Raw genomic sequence first — 17,254 nt, 5'->3', positions numbered from 1 at the left:
AGAAATGTGTCTTAGTGATTGTAAAAAAAAAAAAAAAAAAACTGTATTTTTTTTTCTTTTTCATTTTACATTATTGCAGCACCTCTCAGTCTGTCAGTAGGCTCTTGGGGGCGTTTACTAACCAACTAGTCACAACTGTTTCCAAACCGTATGACATGGTCGCACCTCTGTTGTTTGAACCACATTGGTTCACTGTCGTCAATGACATCATGTGCAGGTGGAAGAGTTATAACTTCTGCAAATTAATCTACAACCCCAATTCCAGAAAAAATGAGACATGTTGTAAAATGCAATAAAATATGTGATTTGTTCATTCTCTTTAACCTTTATTTAACTGACAAAAGTACAAAGGGGAAAAAAGTCCAATGTTTTCACTGGCCAAGTTAATTGTATTTTGTAAATATAAACACATTTTGATTTTGATGGCTCCAACACACTCCAAAAAAGTTGGGACAGAGTCACCCCTGTGTCACACCACCTTTCATTTTAATTACACTTTTTAAATGTTTGGGAATTAAGCATACTAATTGTTGGATCTGCTCAACAGTCCGTGGTCATCGTTGCCTGATTCTCCTTTTCATGATGGGCCACACATTTTCAATAAGAGACAGATCTGGACTGCGGACAGTTATGCTTCCCGGGTGTAAAGTGTCAAGAAACCACTCTGTTGTACGTGCAGAATGAGTCCTGGCACAACTGTCTTGCATGCTTCCCAGGAAAGATGTCATCTTGATGGCAAGTCTCTGTACAATCCCAATATATGCCTCCATGTCAGTGATGCCTTCACACACATGCAAGTCTCCCATACTGTCACCACTGATTCACCCCCATACCAGATGACAGATGTTTGCTTTTGTACCTGTCGCTGATGAAAGTCTGGATCGCCCCTTTCATCTTTGGGATTGAGAACTCCCAGTCTGTTTTTCTCAAAAAACAAGTTTAAATGTAGACTCAATGTAGATCAAAGTACTCCAAAGCCCATGTGGCTATATTCAACGGCGTTGATGGTTTCTCATGTATTGCCATCTGAGAGTGTCTCGAAGGTCACGCACATTAAACGGAGGTCTCCTGGCTTGCCCTACACGGCATGAGAATCCTCTGGATTCCCTGAATCTTTTCACAATATTATGTATTTCCTATAGATTTATATACTGTAATAACTACATATTATATAATTATAATACTATCATTATTAGTAATATAATAATATTTAGCACTAATGTATCAATATAGATATTACAGTACAATACTGTATAATTAATTAGCAGAAGCTGACTAAATTACAAAATACAGTAAAATTACAGTAAATTACTGTTTTGCATTTTACAGTACCGATCTTGTGTACTGTAAAGTGAATTACAGTACAGTTACTGTAAATCGAAAATACAGTAACTTGCTGGCAACCGTGCTGCCAGTACTGTACTGTAAAAATACAAGAAAATCGTTAACAGTGTAGATGGTGAAAGACCCAAAATCTTGCAATCTTGCATTGAGACATTTTTTAACTGTTTGACCATTCTCTCATGAAATTTGGCACAAAGTGGTGAGCCATGAGTCTTTGGATGTTCTTTTTATATCCAATCACAATACCCTTACCTACAGTTCACCTGCTAATTGTGGACTGCTTCAAAACCGTTTAACTTGGATCTTTTTACTTTTATTTGGACTCTGTCCCAATTTATTTGAGAGTGTGTTGCAGAAATACAAATAATTTGGCCAGTGAATACATTGGACATTTTTTTTCTTTGTACCTTTCTCGGTGAAATAACGATTAAAGAGAATGAACAAATCACTGATTCTTGATCTTACAAAATGTCCCAACTTTTCTGGAATTGGGGTTGTATTGGAGATCTCTGAGATGCTGCTGTAATGAAAATGGCACCTATGACTACATCACTGTTTTTATTTCATGTCATTTTGCTTTATTGTATGTTTGATTCATCAAGGATTCCCTCATAATGCACTTTACCCACATGTGATTGTTAGCTATGCTGATTGTTAACACGCTAAAATATAGAAATTAAAATGTATGCATATATTTAAATAGAAAGATAATGTACTGCATGTTTATTGTGCCCAAGAGCAGAATCTATTACTGTAAGTCCACATGTCATTTAAAAAGAAATGATGCTTCTAATCACATGCAGCTCGAGAGCTGTAGTTCCAACCATGCAAGTTTGTTTCAGGAAACGCCAAATCGCTTTGGTTTTTGGTTTTACCCAAATGTTGGTAACTAACGATGGAACTTGCAACTACAGTTGGCAAATTATGCTTTTCGGAAATCGCACCCCTGTTTAGTTCCTATCTCTATGAAACATATCCTTCTGAAAAGCACAATGCACTCTAATTGGTTGGTTGGACCAGTGTGTTGTGGTTGGTCAACCGCTTCGAGAGTGTTTTGGAAATGTCACACTCCTTAACCACAAGTTTCAACACACTACTACCACAAGAAACACTTACTGATATAAAGAATAACTGCCTTTGGAGTGAACTTTGTAACTTTTCAGACCTTTTTCCATTCTAAAGAAATGAAACATCTAAAGAAAGTTGAACATGTAAAAAAGCATAACAGACCCTCTTTAAAATCTAAGGTTTTTCTGCTTTCTCAGACTCACTTTCGAATTAAAATGTGGGTCAGTGGAAGTCAGTCGCGGGTCAAAGCAGCGGAGTAGCTTTATTTAAAGCGTGCAGCAGGTCAAGGAGTTATGCAGTAGTCTGTGGACGGCTGCTCTATATCCGCACTGCTCCACTGAGCGTTTTCCAGCATGTATTGTGATTAGGATAGCTTTGCTTCCTCAATGGCGGTTTGCCCATGTGAAAACACAGAGCACACAACGCAAAGCACGCTTCCTCTTCCCTCAATTCGCAGCTCCTGAAAACAATAGCATTGCAGCACATTTCAAGCGGGGGGGGAAACTATTTTGAGATTGCGTGAGCCAAATGACGGCAGCCCACTGCAGTGTCGACGTGGACAGTCTGTCAGATCGAGGCATGAGAAATGAGCTATAAACAACAGATGATGCAATAACTGCTTTCTGCAGAAGAAGAAGAATTTTTTATTGAGATTGCATGTAACATGATTTCACCAAGTGCAACATGTTCCTGGATCAACATCTTTGTTGATCCTGGAACAAAATGTGTTGATCCAGGAACAAAATTCCAATCAACCAATCAGATTTGAGGGACAAGTTCACAGTTTATGTCAAGTTTAGGCTTACAGCACTGCAACGATCAGTGTTAAGCCCCTTTCACAGAGATTACGGAAAATACACGGATAAAGTAACCCGGGATTTGACCCGGGTTCGTTTGATCTTGGTTCATTCACACTGCCAGTGATTTTCCGGAATCAGAGACAGCAGCGTCTTAAGTTTGCTTATGAGCTGCGATTTCTCTCTCTCGAAACCACTTTTGTGCAGTTTTTTCTCTGATTCGATCATAAACTAGCGCATTACGTACCGTTTCACTAGCTGGCGAACGATCCCGGCTTTAGCGTCATCACTACGACACGGCATTGATTACGGCTTTTGTTCACACAGAGCGCGTTCCGGGACTGATACCGGCAATGTTACTAGGTCCCCATCCCGGCATCAATTCCCGCATCAATCCCGGGTCGTGTTTGCATTCACACAGAAGGCGTTCTGGCAATTTCCCGGCAATCAACGTGCTGTGTGAAAGGGGCTTTATTCACCCATGCCTCTGATTTTAGGGATAACTTGTGGGTACACTGTAAACCCGAATAAATAGGCAAAACTGAAATCATTTGAGGTAATCAGTTAGATCAAATTTAAGAAATTTAATGTTTAAGTAAGCAGAACTTGAAGACTTTTATTTTGTACTCATACATTTTAATTGCTCTTAACTTGAAATAATTCAGAGTAGGTTAATTCATACACAGTTTACGATTATCATGTAATCTAAACTTGTAGTGGAAACTTGGCTTGCTTTAACCAGCTATTTCAACAAATGCTACCTTGCTAATTGTTTACAAAATGCTTTGAATGAGTACAACAATATCAACATCAATAAAATTTACATACACTGTTCTCAAACCAAGCTCATGATCCACTCGTCAGCATGATGGTAAACCCCCAAAAGACCCAACATTACAAAAACTCTTCTAAACTAGTATAACAAAACATTAAACAGTACTAAATCTCCCACTTAATATTAATCTGGCACAAAAAATATTATATAACATTTAATTTGAGCATTTACTCTCCCTTTTGAGAGTCATGGCATAGCATGCTGGGAAATAGAAATCCCAGCCAAGTTTCAGTTAAATTTAAGTTTGTCTAAATTAAAAGAAACAAGTTCATAAAACTCAAAACACTGAAACTATTCAACTTACTTAAAATGTGTCAGTTTTGTGAACTCAAAAGAAAATTATAAATACTGATAAAAATTCATTTGATGGAACTAATTTGTATAATTTGAGTTGGCTCTACTCAAACCAATTATTTATTTTGACTGTTTACAGTGGGTTAGGTTTAGGGATAGGATAAGGTTAGGATTACATTTTTGGACAGGAATGTTGTTCCAGGATCAACAAAATATATTGACCTAGGAACGAGTTTAGCTTGTAAAATGTGCAAATAATATTAGCTAATTTTCTGTGTGCATGAAATATCTGGATGACCTTCTACGTTTGTCAAAATGTGCTGTACTAGAGCACACTAGGCAACATATTGTAACCCACAATGCAATGCGTTTGACTTGAACTTAAATTTTGCCAAAAGTGACCAAAGTTCGAACTGCAGGGATTTTCACAGCCTCAACTGTCTGGTGTAAAGTTATTTTGTAGTCCAACATCGGAGTCTGAAATTCGCAAATTTGTGAATCCTACAATGGTGAAGGTTTCGTTAATGAATATTAATTTTATTTCCCGACTTAGTCCAAATTGATTGGCTGAATGCTTGGCTTAATAAAGAAATGTGAATGCTGTAGGAATGCTACCATGTCAGCATGAACTAATTCAAATTCATAAGGTAAACCTTAGTCGTAGTATGATTTACAAACTGTGCAATATATAAAAAATAAATAAATAATTCATAACTGCTCCAAGATGTATGCACAAATAAAATTCTGCGCAAAAAAAATCCAACAACAACAAAAACATGACAACTAATAGCAAAAAGTACAATATAATTATCCTATTTGTGATTCAGTTTGTCTTAATACAAATTTGAATTTAATGGTCAACTTGACAAATTTGCATATATTTTTCACTCTGCATCTTTGTCCTTCTATCATTACTTTCTATCATTCAGATTTTGTTTTTGATCCCTTCCCTTTCCCAGTACTATGGTATTTCTCGTTTAACAAGTGTTGCACACCCACCACCATACCTTTCTTCCCTATCATATTGTACTATATTTCACCCTGTTTCAAGTTAAAATTGTGTCTTTTATTTTGTAGTTTTCATAGTCATTGGCTAAGTCCAAAATCACATACTCTCTTTAGGTACTTTAGAATGAATAATTAATTTGCTATTAGTTGTCAATCGCTAAAAAAGTACATTCTGCAAAGTATGAATGTTATCTGGAAGTACTACATTCGCCATGTTGTCATTATCATGTGACCTCCTAGCATCAGTTAAGTCACTTTACTACCATTCATAAATACTCTCTCGTGGCCTCATGGAATAGAAAGTGTCCATCTTATGCACTCCTCAGAATCTCGCCGGAAGAGGTTGGTCATCTAGTATATAGGCTAGTAGGGAAGTGTGTTTTTGGATGCAGCCATTCCTGTTGGTCATTTGATTCCTTGCCCTCATGTGATCATGTCATGTGCTTCCCTAGTCTCGTGTGTCATGTTCTGATTGGTTCGTGTCATGTACTTATTGGTTCATTGCTTTCAGGTGTGTCTTGTTATGTCATTAGTCCTTCTATATATAGCCCTCATGTATCATTCTGTCTGTATTCTGCTATTGGTGAGTTATGTTCATGTTTAGTTCATGGTTTTTAGTCAAGTTATGGTCATGTCAAGTGGATGTATGTTACATATCCTACAATGGATTGTACAAACACACTATAAAAAATGCTGGGTTGCTTCAACCCAATTTTGGGTAAAATATGGACAAACCCAAACGTTGGGTTAAAAATGTAATGTAAAAATTTAACCCAACGGCTGGGTTTGTCCATATTTTACCCAAAATTGGGTTGAAACAAGAGCTTCGCAAGAGCTTTAAGTCATATAAACCTAAGCATTTCTGTGCTATTTTTAGTAATGTTGTTTAAATGAAGCATCAATAATTAAACACGCATATCAAGCATGTGCATTACTCATGTATAATTCAGTGACTCTTAGAGCATAATATTATAGTCATAGTATAGCTGTTATTAGACATAGCCGTTCACCATGCATGAACATGAAAAATACAAAAGCATTTGGACATTAGGTATAATCCATTAATATATTTAATATCAAATGGATTGATGTTCGTTTAATTTAACAGCAAAAAGCCCAGGCAGAGGCAGCATCAAAATGGGAATGCCAGAGCAAAGGTGACCAGGATGGGTGGAAAAAGTCCTTCAATCTGAAACGGCTGTTGAAAAAAGGACATATTAGAAAATTGTAACTTTGTTATAACTAGGCATCTGTCATAAAGTGTATTGTTTTGTGTACAGAATGACCACATTTTTTTTTCTGATATACAGATCTGCTTTTTGAAAAGATAATCCAGTAATAATTATCAAATAATGTTAAGACTACAAAAAAACATTATTATTATTTATATCACTATAAGGGAAATTATAGTTAACTAATGCGAGAAAAACTATTTTGAAATAAAAATAACTACTTGAAATAAAATAAACATTCATTTTATTTAAGCTTTTTCTCATTTTCATTTAGTTTATATATATATATATATATATATATATATATTATTTAGCTTAAACTGGTAGTGTTCAGAGGCCTGTTGCATAAAGCTAGTTGAACAAACTCAGAGTTTCAGAGTAGGTTTAGAGTTGACAAAAACAATAAAATCCATACACTTTTCTTCTTCTTTTTTTTTTTTGCCTGAAAAACCAGAGTTTCTCAAACTAATCTCAAACTAACTGAAACTGGCTTCATGCAACAGGCCTCAGATTATCCTGTCAAACCAATCATCGCAGTGTCTCTAGTATTCATTGTTTTGTTTCAGTGTGTTTGTGTGTTGGTACCTTGCTTCTACTGCGGCGTCTGCATAAGCCGAACTCTTGATTGACAGGTCCACTGCTGTGCTCTTGCCACTTGCCGTTGGCGAAGCTTTGCACTGTGATGTGATAGCACACCGATCGATCTGGCCTCATACAGTATGGACGGCTTGCTATGGAAGACTGTGATACAGCAGGATCCCAGTGTCTTAACCTCTACACACAGAGAAAGAGAGAGAGAGAGAGAGAGATAGTGAGACAGAAGGAGGGTGAGAGAAGATGCAATATCTCTTAAAGGAATAGGTCACACAAAATATAACATTTCGGTCATCATTTACTCACCAAAACATGAGTTTGTGTTCTGTGGAATTCATGCATGCATACATTCAAATATGATGTGTCAAGCCACAAAGGCAGGGTTACCAAAATGATCAAAGCAGCAATGACTTAAATGTTGTATTGTAAGGGCTTCTTTTGGGCCTTTTTTATAGCTTGACAGCCCCAGACCTCATTGTTTTAGTTTTTTAGCCTATAGAACAGCTAAGCCATTCAAAATGTCTTCTTTTGTGAGTAATTCAGCTTTGAAACGACATTAAGGTGCATGAATGATGGCAGTAGTCGGGGTAAACCATATCTTTATATTTACAAATTAAAATGAACACCACCAGTTAATTACATTGATAGCTCCATCTGAAAGTGCCATCTGGTGGATACTTAAGACATTATAAGGTATAAGGTCCCCCTGTTAAAAATAATTACACTTTAGAATACTTTTAAAAAGAGTATTTATTGCTGAAATAATATACTTTAAAAGAATATACTAGCTGAATATTATGGAAGCTTGTTTCCACTACAGAAAAATAAATAAAAAGGTAATTGTGACTTAATCTCACAATTCTGACTTTTTTTCTCACAATTGCGTGATATAAAGTCGCAATGCGTGTTATAAAGTCAGAATTGTGAGATATAGACTTGCAATTCTGAGGAAAAAGTATTTTTTCCTTAGAGTTGGACTCGGAATTATATCTCAATTCTGGAAAAAAAGCTTTCAGAATTGCGAGATATAAACTCCCAATTACAAAAAAAAAATTATATCACACAATTCTGACTTTATATCTCGCAATTCTGTGTTTGTCTCGCAATTGTGAGATAAAAAGTTAAAATTATCGTTTAAAAATGTTATTTCTGTGGCGGAAACAAGCTTCCATAGAATTATGTACTGTACTTAAGTGATATTTTATTTAATTATATTATTTGCAAATACAGTTTTTTTTTAATATACTTTTAAGACTTGAAGTACACTACAAGTGCACATTAAATACAATCACGTTCCCTTTTTCACAAGGGTATGAACCTGTGAGCGCTCTAACCTCAATGGAGAAGTTGTATGTGTCTGAGTCGCCCAATTTAGCAGCTTGGAGAAGAAAGTAAAAACCACAGAGGCTGATGGTTTGAATGCAGCACTCTTGTTCCTGTACGGCGACAGAACATATAACACACAAAATACAGGCTTACAAGCAAGCAAAAGAGCACAAACACATAATAGGTTAAAAATGGATTGACTTTTCGTCATATTGTAACAACAGAAATAGCGAGTGACTGAAGGACAGAAAAGCATGGAGCTCTAGAAATAACGGAATCTGTGTCAGAAAGTGTACCGCACCCTATCAAACATCATTCCAAACCGGACGGCTTGTTTGGAGAAGTCAGTCACATCCATGTCGCCCCCGCTGTGAAGCTATGGAAAAGAAACAAACATACAGATTAACCAAGAAGCTAATGAATTAGTTTTCACTTGCGTACTCAAAAGTCAAATACAGCTTATATAAAGCTGCTTTGAAGGTCATGAATTAAGTATGGCACTGCATCTGGAGTGATGGGTGGGTGGAATATGGTGTTGTGTTTTGAGGTCTCTACACATGCTCACAGTGAGATAATGGTTTGACAGGATGCTCAGCAGCCAGGATTCAGGAAGCACTCTGATGTTCTGCAGCTCCTGCAGATGCTGCCCTGAGACATCAACACATAAACAACACAACTCAAATATAGTGTTCGGTGGTAGACTAAAAGCAGCAGCACTACTAATATAAGCATACTTTATCAGTTGTGTGGCAATTTGTTAATTGACAAGACCTTTTACCATTTATTCCTCAAATGCGATTTTTGAAAAGTTTTTTTTAATGGAATATTGTTATTAGAAATGATATATCAGCGCATATAATTATTTTTTAAATTCATGTACATCTCTTCTCTTTGTGTTTACTGTGTGAGAGCGGGACAACCTGTCACATGAGATCTATACCAATATAAAACCACAACGTTTCAACGATCCAATCAATTCCTGATGGTCAACTCCTGATCAAGTCCCATCCAACAATTTTGTTTCTTATTCGAGAAGAATTTCACTCAGTATATGTAATAATAGGGACGAAAATACAATTGCAACTTCCATTTCATGCCAACTTCAGATCCATAATCCTGCGTATGAGCAGACACCGCTAATAATTATTTCCAAACAGGTTTCCCCATCTTTTTTTCAGTGAATAGGTATTCTGAATGCCAACTTGACATGCCTTGACACTCAACAATGTTATGAAAGTGCCACAGAGCATTTTATTTTAAAGGGATAGTTCACCCCCTAAAAAGTTTATTCTGACTTTCTCTCTATGCAACACAGAATATTACATTTCGAAGAAGTCTTTACAGTGTTCTTAATTTTTTTTTTTTAATCCATACAATGAAAATCGATAGGGGTCCAAAACAACATTAGCTATGTTTACATAACTAATTTTCATCCGTCGATCAGGAATGAATCCAATCCAGTTTTAAATTCTGAAAGTTCTGTTTATATGAACCCAAACTTTAGGGATCCGATTGAGAAAACAGTCAAGCGTTTACATGCTTAATTCTTTCTTATTGTTCTGATTGATTCTTATTTCAATCCGAATGAAATTCCATTTAAATCGAGATCAGCTGGCTTTCAGTCTTTTCAGTCCGTGTGATTACTTACAGATTATTTGGCGGCACATAAATGCAGATAGAACCCATCTGATTGGAATTTATGGCCCAAAAAAATATGTCTTTTGTGTTCCACTGAAGAAAGTAAGTCAAGTTTGGTAAGACATGATGGCGAGCACATGATATCAAAATGTTCCTTTTTGGATAAACATCTCTTAAGATCAACAAAACTGCACACATCAGTAACATGACTGTGTTTGTGAGGCGTTTTCTGAATAGCTGATAGTGTTGTCATGTCTGTTGATTAGGGGTGGGTTATATCACATGCTGGGTGTGTGTTGGGTGTCCAGTGTATAGTTCTGATTGTGTCCATGACGTGAGCCTGTAACTGGGACACTGTTTGTCGGATATACTCATTATTCTGCCAAACTGTCTGTTTTCATTTAAGCTAACGATGGGGCGCAACAGTACTAGGAGATTTGGTGAAACATCAAATGTATGCTTGTATGCTCACATGAGGCTCATTTTAATGTTGTAGATGGTGTTAGTTTGTGAGCTTGTGAAAAACGGGTATTTATGAAGCATCCAAAACTTACATTCAGTAATGCCATGCATACGAAGAGCTTGAAAGATAGTGATGTATTTTTGACCCTGAGGCTGTTCCAAGAAAACAGCCGTTTCCCTGAAACACACAGATACATGATGGAGGGATGTCATTAAAAACAGCATATGTGCATGAAACTAGCTAAGCAGTATCAAGGTCATTTCAAAAAGAATGTTTAGTTTGTTGCACAATTGAAGTCATTGAATTATTGTAATGTCCTCTGTAAATGGGGTTTTTACTGACTGGAATTATACTAATGGACCATGTGCATTGTGTTGTTGCTGATAGATGTAAATGGTTTGATGGAGGTTATTTACCTGGAGAAGAAGTGGATGATGGTGCTATGGGCAGGTAGGGTCTCTCGGAGGGGGTTTAACTTCAGGTACAGCCAGTACAGCACTGCTCTCAAGACCTCATATTCATTAGATGCAAACAGTCTAGACACAGAGACCTTATTAGTTTCCTGCTGATTTACTCCATCTGCTCATTTTTGATGCGTTTTAAATAGTCATTATCTATGCAGAAGGTTATTTCAAGCTCAGAAAGCTCATTTTCCAACTCCCCTAGAGTTTTACCGTTTTCGAATCCATTCAGTCGATCTCCGGGTCTGGCAGTAGCACTTTTAGCATAGCTTTGCATAGATCATTGAATCTAATTAGACCGTTAGCATCTCTCAAAAAAATGACCAAAGAGTTTTGATATTTTTCCTATTTAAAACGTAACTCTTCTGTAGTTACATAATGTACTAAGGCCCGACAGAAAATGAAAAGTTGTGATTTTCTAGGCCAATATGACTAGGAACTATACTCTCATTCCTTCATAATAATCAAGGAACTGTGCTGCCGTACCATGGGTGCAGCAGGCGCAATGATATTACACAGCGCCTGAAAATAGTCCTCAGCTCGGTAACTTCCAACGTGACCGGCACTAAGTTTGTAATATCATTGCGCCTGCTGGTACGGCAGCACAGTTCCTTGATTATTACGCAGGAATGAGAGTATAGTTCCTAGTCATATTGACCTTGAAAATCTCAACTTTTCATTTTCTGTCGGTCTTAGTACACAATGTCATTTTTTTGAGAGAGATGCAAACGGTCTAATCAGATTCAATGATCTATGCTAAAAGTGCTACCGCCAGACCCGGAGATCGGCTGAATGGATTCGAAAACGGTAAAACTCAACTGTTTAACTCTAGGGGAGTTGGAAAATGAGCCTATTTCCAAAAAAAAGTGGAGTGTTCCTTTAAAACCTTGCACAGAATGGCCAGGACATATGCCACCCAAAAAATCAACATTGAAAAAAAAAAGTTGTTTTTATTCAAGCAAGATCATGATGCAAGTGTTTCCCGATGTGAATTGTCAGTGATGCTTTTAAAAAGATCGAGAAAAAGTATGAAACCTTGGACAACGCAGGGTCTTCAGCATGAGGTCAAAAGGCAAATCTTTGAGTTTTATGTGGAAAGAGAGTTCGGTCACTAGGAACAGCTCCAACCAGCGCTCACATGCTCTCTGGAGAAAAGTCTCTTTAAACTGGAAAACACAGAAAGAGGTTAATAGACTTTTATACACTAAATACAGAGCTGAATACAGAGCTCCCCCTATTGGTCATTTAAAGAACAATAGAATAGGATGGAATAGGAATAGGAATAGGATTCATTATAGTTTTATAACAACAACAAATAATAATAATAGTTACCTTGCAGGACACTTGATGAAAGCTGCACACAGTCGAAGACGAGATATGTGCCAACATCTCTATAAGACACCTATGGGAGACATGGACTGTGATACAATGCATGTTGTAGTTTAAACTCGGCTGGGTGGAACATAGTTGATCTTATATGAAAAATATCTTCAGTGACTCTCTGCAGTGCCAAAATTCACATCCAGTTCCACCCAACATCCTGAATATGAATAAATCTAAAACTGGACAAAACAAACTTCTCTAGAGACCAGGGTGTGGCATTATGGACTTCTGGATTAGCGTTTATTACTTAATATCACACACGCACACACACACACACACACACACACACACACACACACGTATTTACATATAAACTATCATCTATATAGATAGAGATAACATCTATATGAGCATATATGTTCTGGTTTCATGTTTTATGGGGACTTTCCATAGACATAATGATTTTTATACTGTACAAACTGTATATTCTGTATATTCTATATATTTCTTTTGAGGGGACCAAAAACGTCCCCTCAAGGATTTTGGATATTGCCATCTTTGTAGGGACATCTTGTCCCCATAATGTAGGGTTTACCAGGACACACACACGCATGACAGTGGCTTGTGTATCGGACATCATGTACCAGATCGAATGAATCTGCCAGTTCAAGAACAGATTTGAAGAGGAAGAGGTTAATACTCACTTCTGGAAGAGGTTTGACATTCCCAGTAATGCAGCAGTGGAGAGTACGGCCTCTCCCCACTCATCAGGGCGTTCCTCAGGGTCATACAGTGTACGCAGGGCAAAAGACAACGCTGGAACACAAAAGGGATTCTTACATAACTGTATTACTCCTTAACTGTCACTGTGTGCCCCCTCATCAGTCAACATCTCTTAGATCAGAAACTCATGTGACAGAAAGTCAACGAGAGATGATGACACCGCTTGTCATTTACCGCTATAATATAATAAATATGATGCCTTTTTAGCGCTTACCCTCTTTATTGATGGAGTCATCTTTGACAGGCAGTCGGAGAGTCAAAGGACCTCTGAGAAGCCACTTCCTGTAGACAAGTCCTCTCTCACAGGCAGAACTACTAACTCTGCTGTCTTTCCCAATGACTGCAATATCACAACACAAAATGGACGGCCTGAATTTCTCTCTTAAACTGTTTTTTAAATATGTCTATTTCACAAGCTCTATGATAAATATGTCGAATATAGTTATATTGAGGTCTATTTATTATGATCACAAGGATAACACTGGTCACTATAATGTGATCTTCTCTATTGCATCAATTATTACACCATAACGGTTCACTGTTTCAAAGTTACTGTCCTGCATATTTTATTTTAATGAACTATTTTGTAAATAAACAGCTCTCTCCCAAGCATGTGCTCATTATATAATGCATTTTGGATGGTGTCAACTATCTCTAGGGAATATTTTAAGGTAAATGTATAGGTAAAGTGTGTGATATCTGTACCCCTAACTGAGAGTGTTCAGGCAGCACACTGATATTATGGTTACGTCTTCAGGCACATGTGATTTCTAAAATTGCACATTGTTGACTAATTATGCTTTAAGATCATGATAGGGTTACTATCGAAACGAAACGCCAAACAAACGTTTATTTTTTTATAAAAAAATAAAAACTTTTTTTTTTGTTTAATGCATTGATCTGGGAGCTACACTATACAGCACCATACCTGCTCTCTCCTGTAGCTCAACATCCTGCTGTCTCTTGCTGTTGGTATACAACTCAAATAATGTGTCTGAACTAATCAGGACGGAGCAGTGCAGTTTCCACCTGACCCCTAGACATTCCAGTACTGCATCTATGAACATGGACAAAAGGACAGATATATAGCATATCATTGTTTTATATCATTCTGCAGAAATATGAATAGCATAATGACAGTGAGGAATAAATAGACGAAACTAGATTTGAACATTTTCTGAACGAAATGTGAGTGCGTTTTGTCCCCTGTAACTGTGCTAGGGAGTTGTAGGTGGTTGCTATGGCATTGCTATAAATCAAAACAGCTCATCCCCAAGTCTCTATGGCCCCTAGGGTTGCTCATTGCCAGGGAGTCACTATGGCTGCGTCTGAAAGCTAAAAAACGTGGAGGCAGAAAGGCAATAAAGTATGTCAGAATTCGATGGACATACACCCTGTCCACTGAGAATGAGATGCCTTCATCTGATTGATTTTTGAAGGCAGCATACTGTAGATGTATCCTTCTCTGCCCATATACAGTATCTCACTATCCTGTGCATTTGATTCCTTGACTTTTTTTCCATGACTTTTGATTGAGAAATTAGTATTGTGGGTTTAGTACTTAGCAGCAAAGCGCTCTCTATTTTGTTGTAGATCATTAAACTGTTGAACTGCCTCATAATTCTGTCCCAAATAGTCCAGATTTTTGCCAAGTTCCTGGATCAACATGTTGATGTCCAAACATTTTATAACCATAAACCATAAACCTAAACCTAACCTTAAGATATCCCTAAATTAAGCGTAAAATGATCATGTGACTAACGGTGAATAACACTGATATAGAAGCACCAAACCCTGATTGTAAGTCTAAACATGAAAAAATAGTTGTGCTCCAAATAGGTAAAAAATCCTTTTCGCTTCTGGTGCGTAGAATCAAAAGAATAAAGCACTGAAAAACGCAATGTGCTGAAACGTCTGCTCGTGCTTGTCTAGCTTTTAATTCACATGCACTATGCAGACTTTTTTTAGTCTGGACTGAATTCAGTGTGGTTAGCAATTTTCTTTCTTGTTTGTAAGCATAAACTTGACATAAACTGTACACTTGTCCCTCAAATCTGATTGGTTGATCGAATGTTGTTCCAGGATCAACAATGACGTTGAGCCAGGAACATGTTGTACCTTCTTGCACAAATGCTGCTATTGCCTGATAGGGGAGTAAGGCAACAAGCCAGCAGCCTAAGCTTTCGGACGCAGTGTACTGTATGCGGTTTACCTATGTGTTCTAGGTGGTTGCTAGGGTGTTGCTTGGTGTTCTGAGTATTGGCTTACTATCCTAAATCATAGGGCACCACCCATCCACCCTGTATGATATTCTGAGATATTACTCTGGTCCACGCTTCAATGCCTTCCAGGTGAAAATGACTTAGAAATATAAAAACTCACCTTTTATTCACAAATCACATCATTTGAGGCATAATTTTCTTAAAGGTATAGTTTCAAAATTCTCTCATTTACTCACCCTCATGCCATCTCCAAAATATATTACTTTCTTTCAAAAGATAAAGTGAACACACAGTGATCATGACGAAAATGACATTTAATCATATTTTTAACTATATATCAATGCTTTTACCATTATGATGGCTGTGTGGGGTTTTTCAAGTGTCAAACAAGTGTCAGCCAATCAAAGGCATTTTATAGGGACTCACAAAGATGGATTATTTTCTTAAAAATCTTCAGATGTGTTTATCTGAAGAAAGAAAGTCATATATTTTGGGCTGGCATGAGTGTGAGTAAATGATGAGATAATTTGAGGAACAGCAATAATGATTTCTGACTTCCAATATGCCATACCTGGTTTAGAGTTATGGGCCACTCTGCGAGACAAAACATCAAATCGTTCCTCTGGAGTGTCAAGCTTTGAAGACCATGTGACATCTTTGCTGTAATATATAAAGGCAAAGAGAGACATTATATGATATGACGCACGCACGCACGCACGCACACACACACACACACACACACACACACACACACACACACACACACACACACACACACACACACACACACACACACACACACACACACACACTTTGTCACTTTAATCCCCTCTCATCCCACAGTGCTTCAGTGCCAAGTGTTCTGCGGCCCCTCCTGACAGTCTTTGTGTTCAAAGGCCCACCAAATTGAAAGTTTTCATTTTCTAATGTGCTATCCAACCTGCTCCATAATGATAGCATGTGGCTTGGCAGATTTCCCACAGATCTATCCCCGGAGTGAGATAAACTGTCCCCCTCTCTCCTCGCCTGCCCGTCTCTCTCCCCCGCTAAACAGTTGTCATGGAAGTCCACTTGCCCCTGGCAACATACCAGAGTCGGGCACGTCGGCTGGCCGAGAGCGGGTGAACGAGACGTGGCAAAGGGGAATGTGGGCAGCTAGTGGCAGTCTCGTGCCAGTGGAGTGCCGTGGGGTCAGCTGCAACATAAACACACAGTGAGAGAAAATCTGTGTGTGTGTGTGTGTGTGTTTAAGAATAGGATGAAGTGATCCAGATATTTGAGCTTTGAGCAAACATATGTCTGTGACAGATGGCTGTGCGCATTAATGAAAATGAGAGAAAATAATGAAAAATGAATGCAAATTACGAATATAAGTATAAGCCTTTTAGTTATGCTTTGTATCATCACTCTAGCAATCACTGTTTGTTTGGCCAGTTCTTATCTTTTTAAATCATAAATGTACTATATTTTTATGTACTTTTGCACTTCTCATTAATACTAACTCTATTATATTATTATTTTTTATTATAATTTTGCATGCAATCTTTGCAACCCTGTTATAATAATAGGTAGTGAATAGTAATTGTTTGTTTTTCTAAACAATAGATCTTGTTGGTTTCAGTTATACAGTTTTGTACATCTGTAAACATTTGTTGGACATTTTTAAATAGAGAAAGGACAAAGTATTGAAAAAAAGAAGAAGAAACCCACTATCAACGGCCTGCTGGGATGGCGTAACAAGATAATAGCTAAAAGGAATAGTTCATCCAAAAATGAAAATCATCACCCTAATTTTGTTTCAAACCTGTATGACTTTCTTTCTTCTGGGGAACATAAAGGAATATATTTTGAGAAGTAATTTTGTGA

The 17,254-nt window shown here is 37.3% G+C and overlaps 1 protein-coding gene across 1 annotated transcript in view; it reads right to left on the bottom strand.

Moving 5' to 3' along the window:
- Nucleotides 1-6,354: 6,354 nt before the first annotated feature.
- The window catches only part of btbd16 (BTB (POZ) domain containing 16), a 17,286-nt gene continuing 6,386 nt past the window's right edge, over nt 6,355-17,254 (bottom strand). The window contains exons 4-17 of the mRNA XM_079595447.1: nt 16,478-16,583; nt 15,960-16,048; nt 14,095-14,223; nt 13,381-13,506; nt 13,088-13,199; nt 12,393-12,462; nt 12,096-12,226; nt 11,016-11,135; nt 10,691-10,776; nt 9,064-9,146; nt 8,800-8,874; nt 8,507-8,608; nt 7,164-7,352; nt 6,355-6,544 (exon numbers count right to left, since the gene is read on the bottom strand). Coding sequence (XP_079451573.1) covers nt 6,479-6,544; nt 7,164-7,352; nt 8,507-8,608; nt 8,800-8,874; nt 9,064-9,146; nt 10,691-10,776; nt 11,016-11,135; nt 12,096-12,226; nt 12,393-12,462; nt 13,088-13,199; nt 13,381-13,506; nt 14,095-14,223; nt 15,960-16,048; nt 16,478-16,583 — 1,484 coding nt within the window. The 3' untranslated portion in view covers nt 6,355-6,478. The remainder of the gene's footprint in view (nt 6,545-7,163; nt 7,353-8,506; nt 8,609-8,799; nt 8,875-9,063; nt 9,147-10,690; nt 10,777-11,015; nt 11,136-12,095; nt 12,227-12,392; nt 12,463-13,087; nt 13,200-13,380; nt 13,507-14,094; nt 14,224-15,959; nt 16,049-16,477; nt 16,584-17,254) is intronic.

This window comes from Phoxinus phoxinus (assembly GCF_949152265.1).
Source record: "Phoxinus phoxinus genome assembly, chromosome: 21".
NCBI classification, from domain to species: Eukaryota; Metazoa; Chordata; class Actinopteri; order Cypriniformes; family Leuciscidae; genus Phoxinus; species Phoxinus phoxinus.
The sequence above is the reverse complement of the archived record's forward strand: the minus strand, read 5'-3'. Positions and strand labels throughout refer to the sequence as shown.